Raw genomic sequence first — 19830 nt, 5'->3', positions numbered from 1 at the left:
ATCCTAGAAAGTGGAGGTGCGCTGCCTGAGTTTTTTATTAGAGGTTTAAAAAAAAAGTCTGAAGTACTTCCTATCAAGAGTAGGTGCTCTGTCTGACAGCAAACTTTTTAGACTGGATCTTTTTCAACCTCTGAGGTCTAACAGCCCACCTGTACTGGAAGTTCTTTTCCACCATAGAAGCAGCTAGCACCACTCAGGCATTAACGTGCAAGCGTTCTTCAATGAGAACCTTCTCGCAGCCACTGTTGACTTCTCTGGATAGACGTGATGACCACACCGGGGAGCTCAGAGGCCTTTGCAACACCTGGGTGGTGAGTGACATGGCTTAATAGTGCCCTGGCAGTGCCAATCTGGAAGGGCCTGAAGGGGGAGACTGAACGAAGGTACTAAGGGGTAGAGGGCCCTGAAGGGTGAGGCCATTGGCAACCCCATGGTGGGATGTTACTCAATTGGGTGGGGTGGAGGAGGGGCTTTGCCATCGATTGTCTTAAGATTGGGGGACTCTTGTTTTTTTTAAATTTAGAATATCCAATTCATTTTTTCCAATTAAGGGGCAATTTATCGAGGCCAATCCAGCTATCCTGCACATCATTTGGGTTGTGGGGACGAAACCCACGCAAACACGGGGAGAACGTGCAAACCCCACACGGACAGTGACGCAGAGCCGGGGATCGAACCTGGGACCTCGGTGCCGTGAGGCAACCGTGCTAACCACTTGCGCCACCGTGCTGCCCTGGGGGTACTCTTTTTAAAGATCCCTGAGGAGCTGGGCTTGCCAGCATCTTTAGGTGCTGCACACCTCATTCACAGCTCAAAACACCCCAACCTCCAAATCAATGTCGAAGTGTGAATGGATTGCGACCTGGATCATTCTGGTCGCACCGCGTTTCCCTCCGGAGACCACACTTCGGAATATTTTGGGAGAATTGCGCCCAATGTTGCTCAGAACTGCACTTTCTTAATAAATAGACGACACTGTGAAATAAAGAATGTACCAGCTGGAGGAAGAACAGCACAAACTGACAGCGATGACAGAAAAATGTGCAGAAAACCTTAGTATTATTTAAGTGAAGATACCCATAGACATAAATAATGAAGGCTTTGAAAGGCTGAGATGATTGGCACGCTGAATGCACTCAGGTATTTAATTAGTATCTTTAGATTTGTAGGTGGCCATTCCATATGATATGGCCATTTTCAAGTTGGTTTATTTCTTAAAGTTAACTGTTATTTGTGGGTTTTATCTCTATTTCATTTTTAGATGCACCTTTCAACAATTAAAATACAATTTAATGATTAGTGTTTTCCTGCTAGGGAAGAGATTAGGGATCAAGGGCAAGAAGAACCTTTCATTTTGATGATGAATCCCTCCGCTCCCACCTCCAGAATGTGTCCACTGGGCTTGAGTTTCTAATGACAGCAGCCAGGAAGAGGAAATCCCCCTTTGTAACACGTTCAGCTTGGGGGGAGGTGGCCGTGGAGGTTAGCAGCATGGTCACTGACTGTGCCTTGAACCTGGAGGAATGCAAGAAGAGTCTGAATGTCCTCTTGAGATTGTTAAGGGTGAAAAGGTTCTCACTGTGTGTATTCTTGTGCTAGGAAGCTACAGGGAAGGTTTGAAGATGATGGAGCCTTGTGAGGGTGTCTGTGAACCAAGGCAGTTTTATGCACCAATGACACTGGTCATGGCTCTGATACCTATGTGGAGATGTCCTTGAGGTTCCAAGCATAGGGTGGCAGTGGAGGGGTTGGGGGGGGGGGGGGGGGGGGGGGGGGGGGGGTTGGCGAGAAAAGCCTTACACAATAAGGTGCACAGAGACTTGAATGCCGAGCATTGTGCAGATCATGCATTCCTCTCTTACCTTGGAGCAGGGATAACATTAAGTTGCCTATGAGTGATAATCGTTGCAGTGTTACGGTGGGCACACAATTCCAGGTGAAAGAAATAGGACTGGAGGTGGCAATACTGACACTGCAGGAGGAAGAGGTTCTTTTATCACCCTCAATAGAATGGTCGGGTGGGATTCTCCGCCCCCCCGCCGGGTAGGAGAATTGCTGGGGGGGGCGGCGTGAATCCCGCCCCCGCCGGCCGCAGAGGTCTCCGGCACTGGAGATTTGGTGGAGGCGGGAATCGCGCCGCGCCGGTCGGCGGGTCCTCCCCCGGCGATTCTCTGGCCCGTGATGGGCCGAAGTCCCGCTGCTGTAATGCCGGTCCCGCCGGCGTGAATTAAACCACCTCTCTTACCGGTGGGACCAGGCAGCGCGAGCGGGCACCGGGGTCCTGGGGGGGGGCGCGGGGCAATCTGGCCCTGGGGGATGCCCCCACAGTGGCCTGAGATCGGGGCCCACCGATCCGCGGGCGGGCCTGTGCCATGGGGGCACTCTTTTCCCTCCGCGTCAGCCATCAGCCTCCACCATGGCAGACGTGGAGGTGAACCCCCCTGCGCATGCGCGGGGATGACGCCAGCAGCCGCTGACGCTCCCGCACATGCGCGGACCTCCGCCGGCCGGCGGAATCCCTTCGGCCCCGGCTGGCGTGGCACCAAAGGCTTCCACACCAGCCGGCGGGACGGCAACCACTCGGGCCTAGCCCCTAAAGGTGAGGGCTTGGCCCCTAAAGGAGCAGAGAAATCCGCCCCTTTTGGGGCGGCCCGACGCCGGAGTGGTTCACGCCACTCCATCCCGCCGGGACCCCCTGCCTCGCCGGGTAGGGGAGAATCCCGCCCGAGGTTGGAGGAATGTTTGGGGCTGCTGAGACTGCAAGCGACTGAAATCAGGGGCGGGATTCTCCCCTACCCGGCGGGGCGGGAGGTCCCGGCGGGATGGTGTGGCGGGATCGCCCCCCCCCCCCCCCCCAGGACCCCGGAGCCCGCTCGCGCCGCCTGGTCCCGCCAGTAAGGGAGGTGGTTTAATTCACGCCGGCGGGACAGGCATTCTAGCAGCGGGACTTTGGCCCATCGCGTGCCGGAGAATCGCCGGGGGGGCCCGCTGACCGGTGCGGCGCGATTCCCGGCCCCGCTGAATCTCCGGTGCCGGAGAATTCAGCGGCCGGCGGGGGCGGGATTCACGCCGCCCCCCCCCGGTGATTCTCCGACCCGGCGGGGGGTCGGAGAATCCCGCCCCAGATGTGGGATACAGAGGGGGAAGAGAGCAAGTGGAAGGGGGACTGATGCGTGACAATGCTTACATTAATAGTACATGTGTTTGTGCGTTCAAGGGCAGGGCAGCTTTCTACTGGTGGCACTGTGAAGTTGCTGCAAGTGTGGTTTAATGGCTGCAATGTGTCATATCTCATAATACCCATGTTGCTATTGGTGTTCAACATTATGACCTTGCCCAATCAAATGGCCACTAATGCCATTTTTTGCTTGTCTCTTTGCTATTGGGAAGCACCTCTCAGGTCACGTCTGATCTCTCCGCTGCCCCTCTGCCATTGACACAGTCCTCATCGATTGTTGTGGTGACGAAAGCTACTCCTGTGACTCAGCTGGTGTCTTCCACCATGGTGGAGCCCTCAAGGCCTCAGCCTCACAGAGGGCGCCCACTAAAGGAAGCTCTCTCTCCACTGCAGCAGCAAACGAGGGGGAAAGCCCTGCTCCAGCACATGAGGAAATGATTTAAGAAAACTCCACAAGCATTGCTAAGGATGCATATTGTATGTGTGATAATTAAATGTATCATAGGGAGAATGTCAATAAACCTGCCACTTACTGTCCCTCAGAGGTTTACTCAATGTAAAAGTGTGGTTGAACTTTTAGTGGGAAACATAAATGACATGTCACTGTTGGAGGTGAGTCAGTGGGAAGCACAGTGGTTAGCACTGTTGCTTCACAGCACCAGGATCCCAGGTTCGATTCCCGGCTTGGTTCACTGTCTGTGTGGAGTCTGCACGTTCTCCCTGAGTCTGCGTAGGTTTCCTCCGGGTTCTCCTGTTTCCTCCCAAAAGACGTGCTTGTTAGGTGAATTGGTCATTCTGAACTCTCCCTCAGTGTACCCGAACAGGTGCTGGAATGTGGCGACTAGGGACTTTTCACAGTAACCTCATTGCAGTGTTGATGTAAGCCTACTTGTGACAATAAAGATCATTATTATTATAAGATGCCTCAAATCCAAAGGACTAACATGGTCAGTGCGCTGACAGGATATTCTCATGAATCTCACATTCCACATGGAACAGTGTTGAGACACATGTATAGCACGCATCTCATAGGCTGAGAAATCCTAACCTATTGGAACCTCTGCCTTATAATAGCATCGCTTGTGTCATGGCCATCCATGCACTTGTGTTCAAGGCCTATCACCTCCACATTGAGGTGTTCTCTCATCTTATCTTCACACTCATCACCTGAGGAACGACTGCTATTTGGTGTTGCCTCATCTTCAAGGGCCTTCCCTCTCTGAATGACAAGGTGAGGGACAGCATAGCACACAGTGACCATGAAAAACATTCATGTTGGAGCTTACTGTAGTGCTCCTCTTGATCTGTCTAAGCATCTGAATCTCATCTTTATTAACTGAATAGTCTGCTCTATGATGTACCTCATGGCACCATGGCTGTTGCTGCAGCTCCTTTTCATATCTGTTCTTGGGACCCTTACTGGATTATGAGTCATTTCTTCAAGGGTAACAAAGGTAACACTCCATAGATATTTAGGGCAGCACGGTAGCATTGTGGATAGCACAATTGCTTCACAGCTCCAGGGTCCCAGGTTCGATTCCGGCTTGGGTCACTGTCTGTGCGGAGTCTGCACATCCTCCCCGTGTGTGCGTGGGTTTCCTCCGGGTGCTCCGGTTTCCTCCCACAGTCCAAAGATGTGCAGGTTAGGTGGATTGGCCATGATAAATTGCCCTTAGTGTCCAAAATTGCCCTTAATGTTGTGTGGGGTTACTGGGTTATGGGGATAGGGTGGAGGTGTGGACCTTGGGTAGGGTGCTCTTTCCAAGAGCCGGTGCAGACTCGATGGGCCGAATGTCCTCCTTCTGCACTGTAAATTCTATGATAAAATTCTATGATATTCATTTTAGGTGGATTGGCCATGGTAAATTGTCCCTTAGTGTCCAAAAGGTCAGTTGTGGTTATGGGATTACGGAGATAGAGAGGGGTCGTGGGCCTATGTGGTGTGCTCTTTCAGAGGGTTGGTGCAGACTTGATGGGCTGAATGGCTCCCGTCTGCAATGTAGGGATACTATGAGGTGAGAGTGATGCCCTTGGCACCAAGGCAGCATTTGATAGAGTATGGCATCAAGGAACCCTAGCTAAACTGGTGTCAATGGGAATTAGGGGGGAAACTCTCCACTGGTTGAAGTCATACCTGGCACAAAGGAAGATTGTTGTGGTGGTTGGAAGTCAATCATCTCAACATCACTGCAGATGTTCCTGAGGGTAGTGTCCTAAGCCCAACCATCTTCAGCTGCTTCATCAATGATCTCCCTTCCATCATAAGGTCAGAAGTGGGTGTGTTTATGGATGTCTGCATAATGTTCAGCACCATTTGCGACTCCTCAGATAATGAAGCAGTCCATGTCCAAATGCAGCAGGTTCTGGACAATATCCAGACTTGGACTGACAAGTGGCAAGTTCCATTTGCGGCACACAAGTGCCAAGCAATGACCATCTCTTCCAAGAGAGGATCTAACCATCACCCTTTTACATTCAATGGCATTACCATCGCTGAATCCACAATAAACATCCTGGAGGTTACCATTGATCAGATACTAAACTGGACTGGCCATATCGATACTGTGACTACCAGGGCAGGTCAAAGGCTAGGAATCCCATGGTGAGTAACTCACCTCCTGAACCCCCAAAGCCTGTCCACCATCTACAAGGCACAAGTCAGGAGAGTAATGGAATACTCTCCACTTGCCTGGGTGAGTGCATCTCCAACAACACTGCATGATGCCATCCAGGACAAATTAGCCAGCTAGATTGCTTCCCCTTCCACAAACATTCAAACCCTCCACCACCAACGAACACTGGCAGCCGTGTGTACCATCGATAAGATGCACTGCAGTAACTCACCAAGGTTCCTCAGACAGCACCTTCCAAACCCATGGCCATCTAGAAGGGCAGGACCATCAGGAACCTAGGAACCCCACCATCTGGAGGTAGCCCTCCAAGTTAGTCACCACCCTGACTTGGAAATATATCATCATTCCTTCACCGTCGCTGGGTCAAAATCCTGGAATTCCCTCCCTAACAGCACTCTGGGTGTACCTACACCTCAGGGACTGCAGCAGATCAAAAGGCCACCACCTTCTGAAGGGCAACCAAAGTTGGGCAATAAATGCTAGTCTAAACCAGCGACGCCCACTTCCCGTTAATGAATTTTTTAAAAAAATGAACCATGCAACTGTGACTATGATTTGTGACTTAGAAGCCAAACATTCGAGGGCATCAGGTCCATTGCACATGTCTGGAACCTGAGTGTTCCACAGAATGTACAAATTGTGGCTGGGGCCAGGGTACGTCACACATACCTGCATAATCCTTTTTGTGTGGTTGTAGTCCAACTGCACATTCAATGTTTTGATATCCATTCCTGTTAATAAATGTACAGGACTGGCCAGTTGGGACCTTGATGGTGACGTGAGTTTAGTCAATTGTTCCATGGGCCATGAGAAACCTGCAATCACCAGAAAACCTCTGACTCTGTCCAGTTAACTATAGCCTCCCATTGAGAATGTGACGTAACTATCTGCCCATCTGAGCATTACTTCTGTAAAGACCAAAATACAATGGTGTGCAAGTTGAGTAATGCCACTGAGCTCTCCAAATGTAGCCTGAAAGGGTTGAATAGGAAAGAAATTCAGCTGCACATTCACCTTAATAGGAACTGGCATTGGGTGACCACCAACCCATCTGGGAACGATCTCCCCTGCCAGCATATCACAAAGGGAGGTCAGTATGGCTCTGGAGAGGCTAAGTCTCCTCTGGAATTGTGCCTCTGACATCTGAAAGGAACCCATTCTCGACCTATCTACTGGATTGGTTGTGTAAGTCCTTCTCCACCTCTGATGCATTATTGTTCCTACATCACCTTCTTACTGCGACGCAAGTCTGTCACCCAAATGCACCACCAAGTGCATGGTTATTCTCTCCATCTGCCCTTCTTCCTCTCAATATCCTCCTTCTCCTCCTCACTGGGGCATATGACACCCACATAGGGAACTTTTCCCATGTTTTCCCTACCAAGAAGTTTGAGGAGCTGATGAGGATTTAAATTCACCTCACAGCAAGGAAAATAAACTCTCCTAAGAACAAATGCATCCTCTGGAAACACAGCTTGGTACTACCAGCAGTCACAGCACCCTGAACTGCCGACACAAACGAAGAACACAATCCGATTACATTCATCCCTCTGTTATAAGCTTACAGTTAAAATAAACAAGATTCCCACTGGGTGTGAAAGCACACTCTGCAAGCATTTTATTCCTCCCACCACGTGTTATTTGAATCAAATGGGACTTTGACCAGCATAAATAACCAATTGAATTGGCTCGTTATTGTTCCGGCAGCACCCTGGCATTGGGCAGTGTCAGGAAGAAGGGGATTCAGTGGCGGAGATCCATGAAGGGGTTTCCCTGTGGGAGGGACTCCCTGTTTGGAGGGGAGGGGGTTCCCTCACGGGGGAAGGTGGGCTGTGCACGTGGAGGAATTATTTTAATTTTTTTTAGGATCATGGATTTGCGGGCTAATTCAGAGACCACCCAGCATGTGTGACATCGTGGGACCAGCCTCCAAGAAGTTGTTTTTCAAAGAGTTGAAAAATTGGGCGGGGAAAGCCGGCGGTTTTTGGTGGACCAGGTGTGATGGCAACTCGGGAGGGGAGTCTCACAGGCCATTATCACCCCCAGGGTGATCGGGTCAAGGCAGGGTAGTACATGGCACCCCCTGGCACCCAGGCACCCTGGCACTGACAGTCTGGCACTGCCAGGGAGCCAGGCTGGCAATGCCAAAATGCCCAGATGGGCACTGCCAAGGGTCAGGGTCTGGGGTGCCATGAAAAGAGGTGTGAGGGGGGGTTGAGAGAGCTGCCAAAAGTGTGGGCGGGGTCCTAAAAACGGGGCGAGCTGAAGGGGGTAACGATTGGAGCAACCTTTCAAAATGGTGCCCCGTTCTGTGAGAAGCCAGGCCTGCTGCCGGGCTCAGCTCCCCAGTGCCGGCAAACTTTCAAAGTTTTGAGATGCCCGTGACCCAAAAGAAAATGGCCACATACCGGTGAATAGCGGCGTGAATCTTGGCACTGCAGCTGTCGCAAAACACCCCGCCAAAAGTGCCCGAAACTGCACTTTGAACATTTTCCGGTGAATCGTGCCCAGGGTCTTCATTCTGAGTAGGAACATTCCTGTATTTCCCAGTTCACCCATGAGTGCTGTGCTTGTTCCTCAATTGTGTAATAATGCGTCTTAAGCTGCAGCTGATTCATTTTGTATCCAGTAATGCAACACCATTCACACCGTCTATGTAGCATGTGCAGTGACAGCTCAGTTGCAAAGGAGACCAGCATTTCCGGTCTGCAGGATCATTTCATATATCAATGGACATGCTTTCAAATCAATTTACTGTCAAGTGTCCACCTGCTTGTGGCAGTGAGGAGGAGGTGTTTGGGTTGGGGATAAGGGTGGGGGCTGAGGAGTCATACATTTATATCATTGTACAATTTGATATGTTATATTAGGTCCAAAAATCCTCAGAGGGCTCTTATCCCAGAGTGTGAATAAAAACAGCTGTGTTTTGTTGAATTATATACAAAACAGCATTCTAATCAAGGAACAAATGTTAGAATCAGTCATCCTCCTGGTTGGATACAAAGTTATGTTCTACATGTTGCTAGGATGCTTCATAACTGTAGAAGTGTCAGATTTCCCAAATGCGTCAAGCACTTGGTGAAATTTAATAAAGATGGAGTTGAGATTTTTCAGAAGATTGATCAACTGTGTCATTTTATGTTTCTAAGTTTGGAAAATATTTATGCATTTCTCAGGCCAATTTTAACTCCTGATGGGAATTATGCAGGCCAGTGGCCATGTTCGGATCCCAGTGTCAGGGGCCCCTGATGAACAATTCCTGCCATTCATGTTAAGGGTTTGAGAGGGAGGTTGGGAAAGCATCCCGGTTGGCAATGAGCTGGAGAAGCCCAAAGCAGGAGATACCCCAGGCTTGCTCTTCGGCACCCGGCACTTCTTTACTGCCTGGGCAACAAGCAAGTTAGAAGACAAATTAGAGTCACTCACCTTTCCGACATTTGATGTTCATGTAACAGCAAGTGCAAACTAAACAACATATGGAGTCTGCAATGTTAACCAATTTACCATAAAGTTCCAACTGTGTGTTAATTTGTTTCCGGGAGATGGATTTCTGCAGGGATTCTCCCGTGTTATTTTTCTCAATGTTTTCTTCAGTCACAGCAGATATGTGGAGAACATCACTGCCCCACCAACCCGCCAGCCCAGATATCCGGGGCGGGATTCTCTCAGCCGGGGTCAGGCCGGAGAATCCGCGCGAATCGCACCATGCCACCCCGACTCCGGCACATTATTCTCCTCAGAGCGGAGAATTGGCGCCATTGGCGCCAGTATGGTTGGTGGGGCGCCGGTCAGGGGCCGCTCTACGCGGCTGGCCCGCCAATTCTCGGCCCGGGATGGGCCGAGCGGCCGTCGTAAAACCGCCGAGTCCCGCCGGTACCGTCCACACCTGCTTTCAGCTGGCGGGAACTCAGCGTGGGAAGGTCGGGGGACGGCCTGTGGTGGGGGAGGTGCTCCAACCCCGGATGGGGGCCTCCGATGTGGCCTGCCACTGCGCAAGCGTTGATCCCGTGGCGCTCAGTTCACGCCGGGATCAGCAGCTGGAGTGGCATGGGTCGCTCCAGTGCCGTGCTGGCCCCCTGTAGGGGCCAGAATTGCTGATCCTGAGGCCGTGTTGACGCCATCGAGAAACGCGACGGCGTTTACGACAGCATCAACATCAGGATCACAGAATACTGCCCTCAGAGTCAGACTATTGTGTTTCTAAAATGTGTGCCAAAAATTAATTCATCCAATAAAGATGTTCCATCTATTCACTATTTCTAGCAATGTGATCCTTTTAGAACAAATAACAGAGAAAATCTGCACAAACATGTTTTACAGGATACCACTTCAGCAACTCTAAACATAGCTTGGCACAGCGAATCCCCACTGGAAATCTAGTGTCGAGAACCGTTCTCATTGGATGCTTTTCAGTGGCCTGAACGAAAAATAGACTATGGGCGAAATTCTCAGGAAACGACGCGATGTCCGCCGACTGGCGCCCAAAACGGCGCTCCGCATCTTTGGGGGCCGAGCCCCAACCCTAAGGGGCTAGGTCGGCGCCGGACGAATTTCCGCCCCGCCAGCTGGTGGAAAAGGCCTGTGGTGCCCCGCCAGCTGGCGCGGAAATGACATCTCCGGGTGGCGCATGCGTGGGAGCGTTAGCGGCCGCTGACGGCATTCCCGCGCATGCGCATTGTAGGGAGTCTCTTCTGCCTCCACCATGGTGGAAACCGTGGCGAAGGCGGAAGGAAAAGAATGCCCCCATGGCACAGGCCCGCCAGCGGATCAGTTGGCCCCGATCGCGGGCCAGTCCACCGTGGGGGCACCCCCCGGGGCCAGATCGCCCCGCGACCCCCCCCAAGGCCCCGGAGCCGGCCCGCGCTGCCAGTCCCGCCGGGAAGGGAGGTGGTTTGATTCACGCCGGCGGGACTGGCAGCACATCAGCGGGACTTCGGCCCATCGCGGACTGGAGAATCGTCGGGGGGGTGCCCGCCGACCGGCACGGCACGATTCCCGCCCCTGCCGAATTTTCGGTGCCGGAGAATTCGGCGGCCGGCGGGGGTGGGATTCACGCCGCCCCCCGGCGATTGTCCGACCCGGCGGGGGGGGTCGGAGAGTCCCGCCCAGGAATTCCCTCCTGAAGCCTCTCCACTTCTTTTACCACGCTCATTAAAACCTACCTCTTTCACCAAGCTATTCGTTATTGGTCCTGATATCTCCTCCTTTGGCTCATGTCGAATGTCGACTGATTCTGCTCCTGTAAAGGGCTTTCCTCCATTAAAGTTGCGACATGAATGCAAGCTGCTGTTGTTGGCCACCCACACATCTCCAAACATACATCAGTATTCACAACTCTCTACTTACACAATGGATTCAGAGTAAGCAGATGTAAACAAGTCTTAGAGGCAACGGTGGGATCTACTTTTAAAATGTGTCAACAGTTTCAACTAAGATGTGCTTCCCACATGTATAGAATGCCTAGAGTCATAGAATCCCTACAGTGCAGAAGGAGGCCATATGGCCCATCGGGTCTGCACCGACCCTTCAAAAGAGCACTCTACACATGTCCACTCCCCGGTCCACTCCACCCTATACGCATAACCCCATAACCTAACCTGCACATCTCTGGACACTAAGGGGCAATTTATCATGGCCAATCCACCTAACCTGAATATTTTTGGACTGGGGGAGGAAACCAGAGCACCCTGAGGAAACCCACTCAGACACGGGGAGGACTTCCAACTCCACACAGGCAGTCACCCAAGGCTGGAATTGAACTCAGTGCTCTGGCGCTTTGAGGCAGCAGTGCTAACCATTGTGCCACTGTGCCGCCATGATATTATCCAATAATATTGATGATATCCAATCATAGCCAGAGAATTGCCAGCAATGGCTTCTCTTCCCACTCCCACATCATCACCTCTGGTGTCCACCAGGGATCTACGTTTATCCCCCTCCTGTTTCTCATTTACCTGTTGTCGACATTATTTGAAAACACAGCACCAGTTTCCACATGTCCGCTGATGTCACCCAGCTCTACCTCACCACCACCTCCCTGGATCACTGCATTGTACCTGCAGACTGCATGTCTAACATTCAGCAATGGATGAGCAGAAGTATTCATCCATTAAATAATGGGGAGACTGCAGCCACGGCCCCCACCCCAAATTCTGTTCCCTAGTGTCCATCCCCCAGTTCACTCATGGCAACTGTCTGAAGCTCAGCATATTTCTTTGTTTGAAACTATTGACAGGCTGTAAAACAAGGTTCAACAGTAATTCCGAAGCCTGTTCATATCTGCTTACTCTGAATTAATTGCCCAAATAAAGGAGTTGTGGGTACTGGAATAAACTTGGTGCTATGTTGGGCGACAACAACTTGCAATTATGTGGCGCCTTTTACATAGGAAAGCACTTGGTGTCATATCTGGACCCAAGATGAACTTCTGATCACATATTGTGTTGGGAATGTGAGTGGTGAGGAGGATGTCAAGAGGTTTCAAGGTGATTTGGACAAATGGAGGGAGTGGGCAAATACATGGCGGATGCAGAATAACGTGGATAAGTGGGAAGTTATCCACTTCAGTAGTAAAAACAGAATGACAGAGTATTACTTAAATGGTGATAGGTTGGGAAATACAAAGGGACCTGGGTGTCCTTGTGCACCAGTCACTGAAAGCAAGCATGCTGGTGCAGCAAGCAGTTAAGAAGGTAAATGGTATGTTCGCCTTCATTGCAAGTGGGCTGGAGTACAGGAGCAAGGATGTCTTACTGCAACGAAAGAGAAAATACTGGAAAATCTCAGCAGGTCTGGCAGCATCTATAGGGAGAGAAAAGAGCTAACGTTTTGAGTCCGATGACTCTTTGTCAAAGCTAACAGACAGAGAAAGTGGGAAATATTTATACTGTGGAGTGAGAATGAAAGATGAGTCATAGCCACAGAAACCCAGGGAAACCGGGTGCTAATGGCCACAGAAACCAAGGGAAATGAGTGCTAATGGCAGTCCCCAGAGAGAACAAAAGATGTGAAAGGCCAAACCTCATCTATGATTCATCTTTCATTCTCACTCCACATCCACGTTATTCAATGGAGTATTGAAGATTGAGAGGGGATCTCATTGAAATGTATACAGCTCTGACAGGGCTGGACAGACTGGATGCAGGGATGTTGTTCCCTCTGGCTAGGAGGTATAGAACAAGGAGCCATCATCTCAGGGTACGAGGTAGACCATGTAGAACCAAGGTGAAGAGAAACTTCTTCACTCAGGGCGTGGTGACCCTATGGAATTCTCTACCACAGAAGGCTGTGGAGACCAAATCACTGAATATATTTGAGAGGGAAATGGATAGATTGCTAGACTCTACAGTACCAAGGGATATGGGGAGTGTGTGGGAATATGGTGTTGAGTTAGAGGAGAAACCATGGCCATGTTGAATGGCAGAGCAAGTTCTAAATGCTGAATGGCCTGCTGCTGTTACTATTTCCAATATTACTAACTCCAAATCAGCACCATCACTAAAACTGCCTCTTTCCACTGGTAACGTTACGTGACTCCAGCCCTGCCTTAGATCATCTGCTTGCTGAAACCTTCATCCAGGCCATTGTTGCCTCGAGACTTGACTGTTTCAATGAACAGGCGGCCAGACTCAACACTTTCTATTTCCTGTAAACTTGCGGTTATCCAAAACTCAGCTGCCCATATCCGAATTCGCACCGCACTTCATTCCCCCATAACCCCTGGGCTCACTGACCTATATTCGCTCCAATTTAAGCAACAGCATGATTTTGAAATTCCCATCTTTGTTTTCAAATCCCTCCATGGACTCACCCCTCCCTATCTCTGTAACCTTCTCCAGCCTTACAACCCTCTCACATATCTGTACTCCTCCAATTTTGGCTTCAGGAGTATTCTCAATTTGAATTGTTCCACCATTAGACATCATGCCTTCACTTGTCAAAGCCCGAAGTTCTGGAGCTCGCTCTATAAGCCTCTTCGTCTCTCTCTCTGTCTTTCTCCTCCTGAAAACCTATGGGCAAAAGTTTCCGGGTGTCCCTGCAGGCAGGGTCCTGACGGCGACCCCCTGTGGCGGAGGGTGTGAACAATGGGAAAATCCAGTGACATAACTGGGACCAGAAGACCACACGGTTGGCCAATAGCAGGCCGCCTCTGTCATCACAAAATAGGCCGCGGGGGGGGGGGGGGGGGGGGGAGATAATCCCACCCTATCTCTTTGACTCAGCTATTAGTCACCTGCCCTAATACCTTTTACATGGCTCTGTATCAAATTTTGATTCATATGAAGCATTTTGGAGCATTTTACTCTGTTTAAAGGTGCTATATAAATACAAGTTGTTGTTGTGAAGTTCCTACATTCGACTTCCTTCGCTGTGCCTCTGCGCATGGGCCTGTAGCTTCCATTTTACAGCAGGGTAAACACGGCGGAGATTAAAACCAATTAAAAGCAGCTCCCGTTCACTTCCTGGAAATAGGGAGGGAATCAAATTTTCTGTTGCAAAATAAATGTTAAAGTACCAACTTACTGGTCCTCCTTCGTCTCCTTGGTAACCTAGAAATCCCTGTGTGCCCGGATTTCCCTGAAATAACATCATTAACATGTTTACGAAGCATTTAATGGTGACAGACAAGTTACACGTTTAACAGAGTTGGCAGCAGTGGACAAACGTTCAGCCGCGAGTCACCCATATATTTTGGGTGTCAAACATGCGCCAATAACAGGCAGTTAAAAGTAACACACTGTGCCTGTTACATGTTTGTGCATCATTTAAGTTTGCTGTCTTTTTGCAGCTGTGGAGTAATAAATATTCTTCAATTGGCTATGTTGGACCAAGACGTCTAATGTTTTTTGATGTTCTAGAATTGGCAGTGGATTGAGGTGTGTGTCCTATATTGAAGGAGGAAGAGAGGGGCAGATGTAGGACTAATGGCAGTGGTAAGGAAGGGAAACTGTTAAACAGATTAAGTAATTTCACTGATCATTTGTGCTCAAAACCTCTCGGGCAGTTTCGCATGCTCCCTTCCATTAACCTCAGTGCTGTGAGGCAGCTGAAGATGGCTATTAGCTTATCATGTTCTCGCTGGCACAGCTCGCACATTCTGTCCATGATCAAGTGTACTCGTCTGACAGACAGTTCCTCGCTAAAGTCAGAGGTGGATCACCTCAGTTGCATGAATCGCGTTCCACTGTATATTCTTTGAGGGACTATCTTGGAGGCTCCTTAAATGCCTCCATCTTCTTTTCCTCTGTTCTTCCTCCTCCTCTATGATAATAACATAGGAAAGTATGCCTATTTGGAATTCCAAGCTGTTCCTGAGGGCTTCTCACTGTGGAGAGAGATTACCCCAGTTATCTCACAGTCCCAGTTAGAAGTTAAGTCCATGGCTGTCGAAACTTGAAGGATATATTTCCAGTTCCTGTAGTTCACTGAGACTGTTTCAGGAAATTCTAGGCACCAACAACACTGGAAATCATTCAATTATATTTAAGTTGGGTGTATAAGGATTCTCCAGGTGGATAATAGGGAGAGCCAAATCATGTTTGAAAATTTGGGTGCATCGTCCTTGAGATCAAAAGCTGGTGGAAATTTATTCCATCCTAATTTGCTGCCCCAAGGAAATATGTTGCCTCATTTTAGGCCCCAAAATGTCAATTTCTCGGCCATTAAGTTTAACTTCAGCAATATTGGTACACCTTTTGCACAATGACCTACCTTGTCACCCTTTCTTCCCCGAGGACCGCGTGTACCTGGTTCTCCCACACATTTGCAATGGACATTGCAACATTCTTTTTCCACAACTGCATTCTGGGAAAAAAAACATGAAAGTTTACCACATTTTTGGGGAGTACCAGTGCAAATTCACGGATGGGTGGTGAATTAAGAGCTACAATTTTCTACTCAAAAGAAAAATTCTACTTGCACTCTGTAATATTACAGGCTGCAGAACGACACAATCTCAATCAGAGGGTGTTATCCCATAAGGGTCTCCAACAGAAGCTATAATTAATGGGATACTAGTCAACTGAAAGGTAACACTACCGGTGTCTGGAATCAAATAGCTCAAGCATCCTCTTTAGCAGGCTACAGCAAGTATGTTGTTCGGCGTAATCTATACAAGGATAGAAACAGCAGAAAGAGGAATTCCCTGGCTCGAACTGCAAATTTACTGCAGCTGTACAGGACCTTGGGGAGACCACATCTGGAATACGGTGTACAGATTTGGTATTCTTATTTGAAAGGGGTCCATAATTGCGTTAGAAGCAGTTCAGAGAAGGTTCACCCAAATCATCCCTTGGGTTGAAGGGCTTATCCTCAGAAGAAATGTTGAACAGGTTAGGCCTCCACCCATTCGGGCAGCACGGTGGCGCAGTGGGTTAGCCCTGCTGCGTCACGGCGCCGAGGTCCCAGGTTCGATCCCGGCTCTGGGTCACTGTCCGTGTGGAGTTTGCACATTCTCCCTTGTTTGCGGGGGTTTCGCCCCCACAACCCAAAGATGAGCAGTCTAGGTGGATTGGCCACGCTAAACTGCCCCTTAATTGAAAAAAAAAATGAATTGGGAACAATAAATCTATTTAAAAAAAGGGCCTACACCCATTCCAATTCAAAAGAATGGGAGGCGATCTTATCGAAACATAAGATGCTGAGGGAAATTGAGAGGGTAGATACCAGGGGGATGTTTACACTTGTGGGAGAGACTAGAACTGGGGGGGCACAAAGTTTAAGAATAAGAAGCCATCCGTTGAAGATGAAGTTGGGGAGAGATTTTCTTCTCTCGGTGGGTCGTTAGCCTGTGGAATTCTCTTCACCAGAGAGCAGTGGAGGCTGGGTCATTGAGTTTATTCAAGGCAGAGTTAGACAGAGTTTTGATACACAAGGGAGTCAGGGTTGTGGGGGAGGGCAGGGCAGTGGAGTTGAGATCACAAGAAAATCAGCCTTGATCATATTGAATGGTGGAGCAGGCTCAAAGGGCTGGGTGGACTACTGCTGCTCCTAAATCCTAGATTCCTATGTTTCAAAGTCTTTTCACTGGACACTACATGGTTCACAGTTAAAAACAAAATCTACTTCACTCGCCAACAGTCCCGCCTTCATTAAACAGGCAGAACATCCTGGTCTGGGACCGTAAAGAGGAACTTGTTTCTTTAAAAGCAGACTAACCCTATCTAATGAAACAATATCTGAAAAATCAGCAATATTATAAATAATTAAAGAAAAGAATACACTTGCTGAAGAAGAACTGCTTTCTCAGGCTTACATACTATTTGTCTACGCAAATAACTTCCAACATCCTCCATTTCAATTGATAGCTTTTGTTTGTATTCAAATCCTCTTCCAAACTCAACGAACAGGACGTCATCTGTATTTGAAGCACCCTCCAGAGCCACAGTGATCAGTGCGTTAACACCTGTAATTATAAAATGATCATTTGTTTTGTTATACTATAGAGAGGTGCGCAGGACAAAGTTGCTTACTGTATTGCTGGCCATTTTTTATTTGAAGGAAAACAATGAACTAGATTCTCTGGTCCCCCCAGCTGTGTGTTCCTCAGCGGCACGCCATTCGCTAGCAGCAGGATTCCATACTCTTGCCGCTTGCCAATGGGATTTCCCATTGAAGCCACCCCACGCCGCCGGGAAACCCACGAGCAGGGATGCGCTGTCAGCAGAAAAAGTGAATTGCAACGGCTGGAGGATTCTGTTCAATTTGTTTTGAGGGAAAACCAAAATGCAGTGAAGAGTGAACTATTCGGAAATTCATCCTGAACAGGAATGAAAGTCCGGACAAATTTGCACAAAAAGGAAAAGATACTTTAAATTAAATGTACAGCGAAGACATTTCTTTCTGTATTTTAAGCATTTGATTGAGTAACTTTCTGAACCGGTTCACAGAACTCTTCAGATATCAAGACTGAAGGATGGAGTAAAGGAGTTCTACAAATAAGTTGCGTGGAAATAATAAGTAACAGTTTTCTGATCTCATTCCTTCCACTTATACAACAAGAATGACCATATGGGTCAGATACTCAAGCACAGCTGGTTGCTTTTGGAAGGAGGACTGAGAATAAATGACCATTTTGGAAGGATTGGCGCAATTGAGGAAGTGAGTCAGAAAGCCTAGTTGTCAAACGTTAAGGTTGAAATGCACAGTCAACAATGAGAGGACTTGTTACATTCGATGAAATATGGATTAAATTAAATATTTTCTGGTGTAGCCAATCGAGAATAAAACTAGACTTGAAGGAAGGTAGAGGGGGGACAGATGGAGAATCGAGTGCATAGGTTTGGGAGGGGTCAGAGGGGAATGTGCACCAAAGCTGATGAAGTGGAATTGTCTCCAAAACGTCAACGTTTGGGTTTTACTCGAGCATGTTAGATTGCATGCACACAATCCCAGTAGGAGAGGCAGGATGACAATTGTCACCTGTGGAGAGGAAAACAGAGTTAACATTTCAAGTCCAATATGACTTTGCTTCGGAGCTGGTGTGAATAGCGAAGTAACAGAACATGTTGACAACTGAAAGGTTATTGATTTATCGGTGTCTTTAGGTACTGATTGAGTGCATGGAATTATTCAAAAGGCCATGACTGTGAAAAGATAGTCATTGTTTCAGATAATGAATAAACTATTGAACTTTGAGTTATGCCTGCAGAAATTCAGACATTTGTTTCAACAAATGTTTCAGAAATGAATAGACCACTGCATTCCAGTGCATGTAGTAATAAGAATGTATCAATTACGTGGTTACAGCAAGGTTGATGGCTGGCCGTGGCATGAGAATCACCTTCTCGTAAGGTGTCGCACGTAGACACTAAATTATTCCTGACGCATACCAGTCAATCTTAAGTAATACCCATTGTTTAATTAATAAATTGTCCTCTAAGTAACAGACATCTATTTGAACGAACCAGGAGGTCTCAGCGGAGAATTAGAAACCAATGAGAGTAAATGAGGGACGAGGCCATAGATAAGGATCCCATTAAGAGTAAGGCCTTGTGGTCAAGGTTTGTTCCTGAGTTCCTGTCTTCCCGAATTCTTGATTCATTCAATTTGTTTAATTTAATGTGATTTCTCTACGTTTTCTGATTAATGAACTCTTTGCCATGTATTTGAACATTTCATTTTAAGTTTTGATTTAGTTCTTATGTAAGTGTGTTGAAGTGAATAATTAGCAATAAAGTTGTATTTTGGACACCTCCAATCAACCGGATAATTGACTCTTATTAGAAGAAGAAGAAGAGATCCTACACAACAGAATAAAGTTCAGCACTGTCTGAAAGCAAGAACATGAGAACAAGATTTAGACTGCTATGAGGGGTAAATAAGTTACAATGGAGGACTGAGTTTACTGAAGTTGTTAAACTTAATGTTCAATCTAGATGGCTATAAATTGTCTATTTGGAAGATGGGATGCTGTTCCTCAAGCTTGCATTTGTTTTCACTGGAACATTATAGCAGACCAAGGACTGAAATGACAGCTTGTGAGCAAGATAGAGAATTGAAATGGCAAGAAACAGAAAGATCAGGGTCACACTTGAGGCCTGAGTGAAGGTGTTCAACAAGGCAGTCAACCAGTCTGTTTTTAGCCTCCCAATGTGGAGGCGTCTACATTGGGGGCAGTGAATATAGTAGACCAAATTGAAAGAAAAGCAAGTAAGTAGCTGCGTCATCTGGAAGGATTGTTTAGGGTCTTGGACAATGAGGAGAGGGGAGGTAACAAGGCACATGTTACACCTTATGTTCTTGCATGAGAAGGTACAGTGGAAGGGGATGAGGTGTTGGGGGTGACAGAGGAGTTGGCCAAGCTGTCGTGGAGAGAATGTTCCCTTTGGAATGCTGACAGAGGAAGGGGAGAGGCAGATATTGAATCCTCAGTTGAGGGAAAAGAAATACATGTCAGATGCTTCAATGTGGAAAGTAGCATCATCAGAACAAGTGTGGCAGAGATGGGGAAATTGCGAAAATGGAATGGCGTCTTTACAAGAAATGTGTAAAGAGATGTAGTCAAAGTAGCTGTGGGAG

At 48.2% G+C, this 19830-nt stretch overlaps 1 protein-coding gene across 4 annotated transcripts in view; it reads right to left on the bottom strand.

Annotated features, from left to right (window-relative positions):
• Positions 1–19830, bottom strand: part of LOC140425488 (collagen alpha-6(VI) chain-like) — a 175389-nt gene that overhangs the window by 106234 nt on the left and 49325 nt on the right. For all 4 annotated transcript variants that reach the window (XM_072509806.1, XM_072509808.1, XM_072509805.1 and 1 more), the window contains exons 6-8: positions 17070–17215; positions 15523–15615; positions 14335–14388 (exon numbers count right to left, since the gene is read on the bottom strand). In XM_072509806.1, coding sequence (XP_072365907.1) covers positions 14335–14388; positions 15523–15615; positions 17070–17215 — 293 coding nt within the window. The remainder of the gene's footprint in view (positions 1–14334; positions 14389–15522; positions 15616–17069; positions 17216–19830) is intronic.

This window comes from Scyliorhinus torazame, chromosome 6 (genome assembly GCF_047496885.1).
Source record: "Scyliorhinus torazame isolate Kashiwa2021f chromosome 6, sScyTor2.1, whole genome shotgun sequence".
In the NCBI taxonomy this organism is placed as follows: domain Eukaryota; kingdom Metazoa; phylum Chordata; class Chondrichthyes; order Carcharhiniformes; family Scyliorhinidae; genus Scyliorhinus; species Scyliorhinus torazame.
The sequence above is the reverse complement of the archived record's forward strand: the minus strand, read 5'-3'. Positions and strand labels throughout refer to the sequence as shown.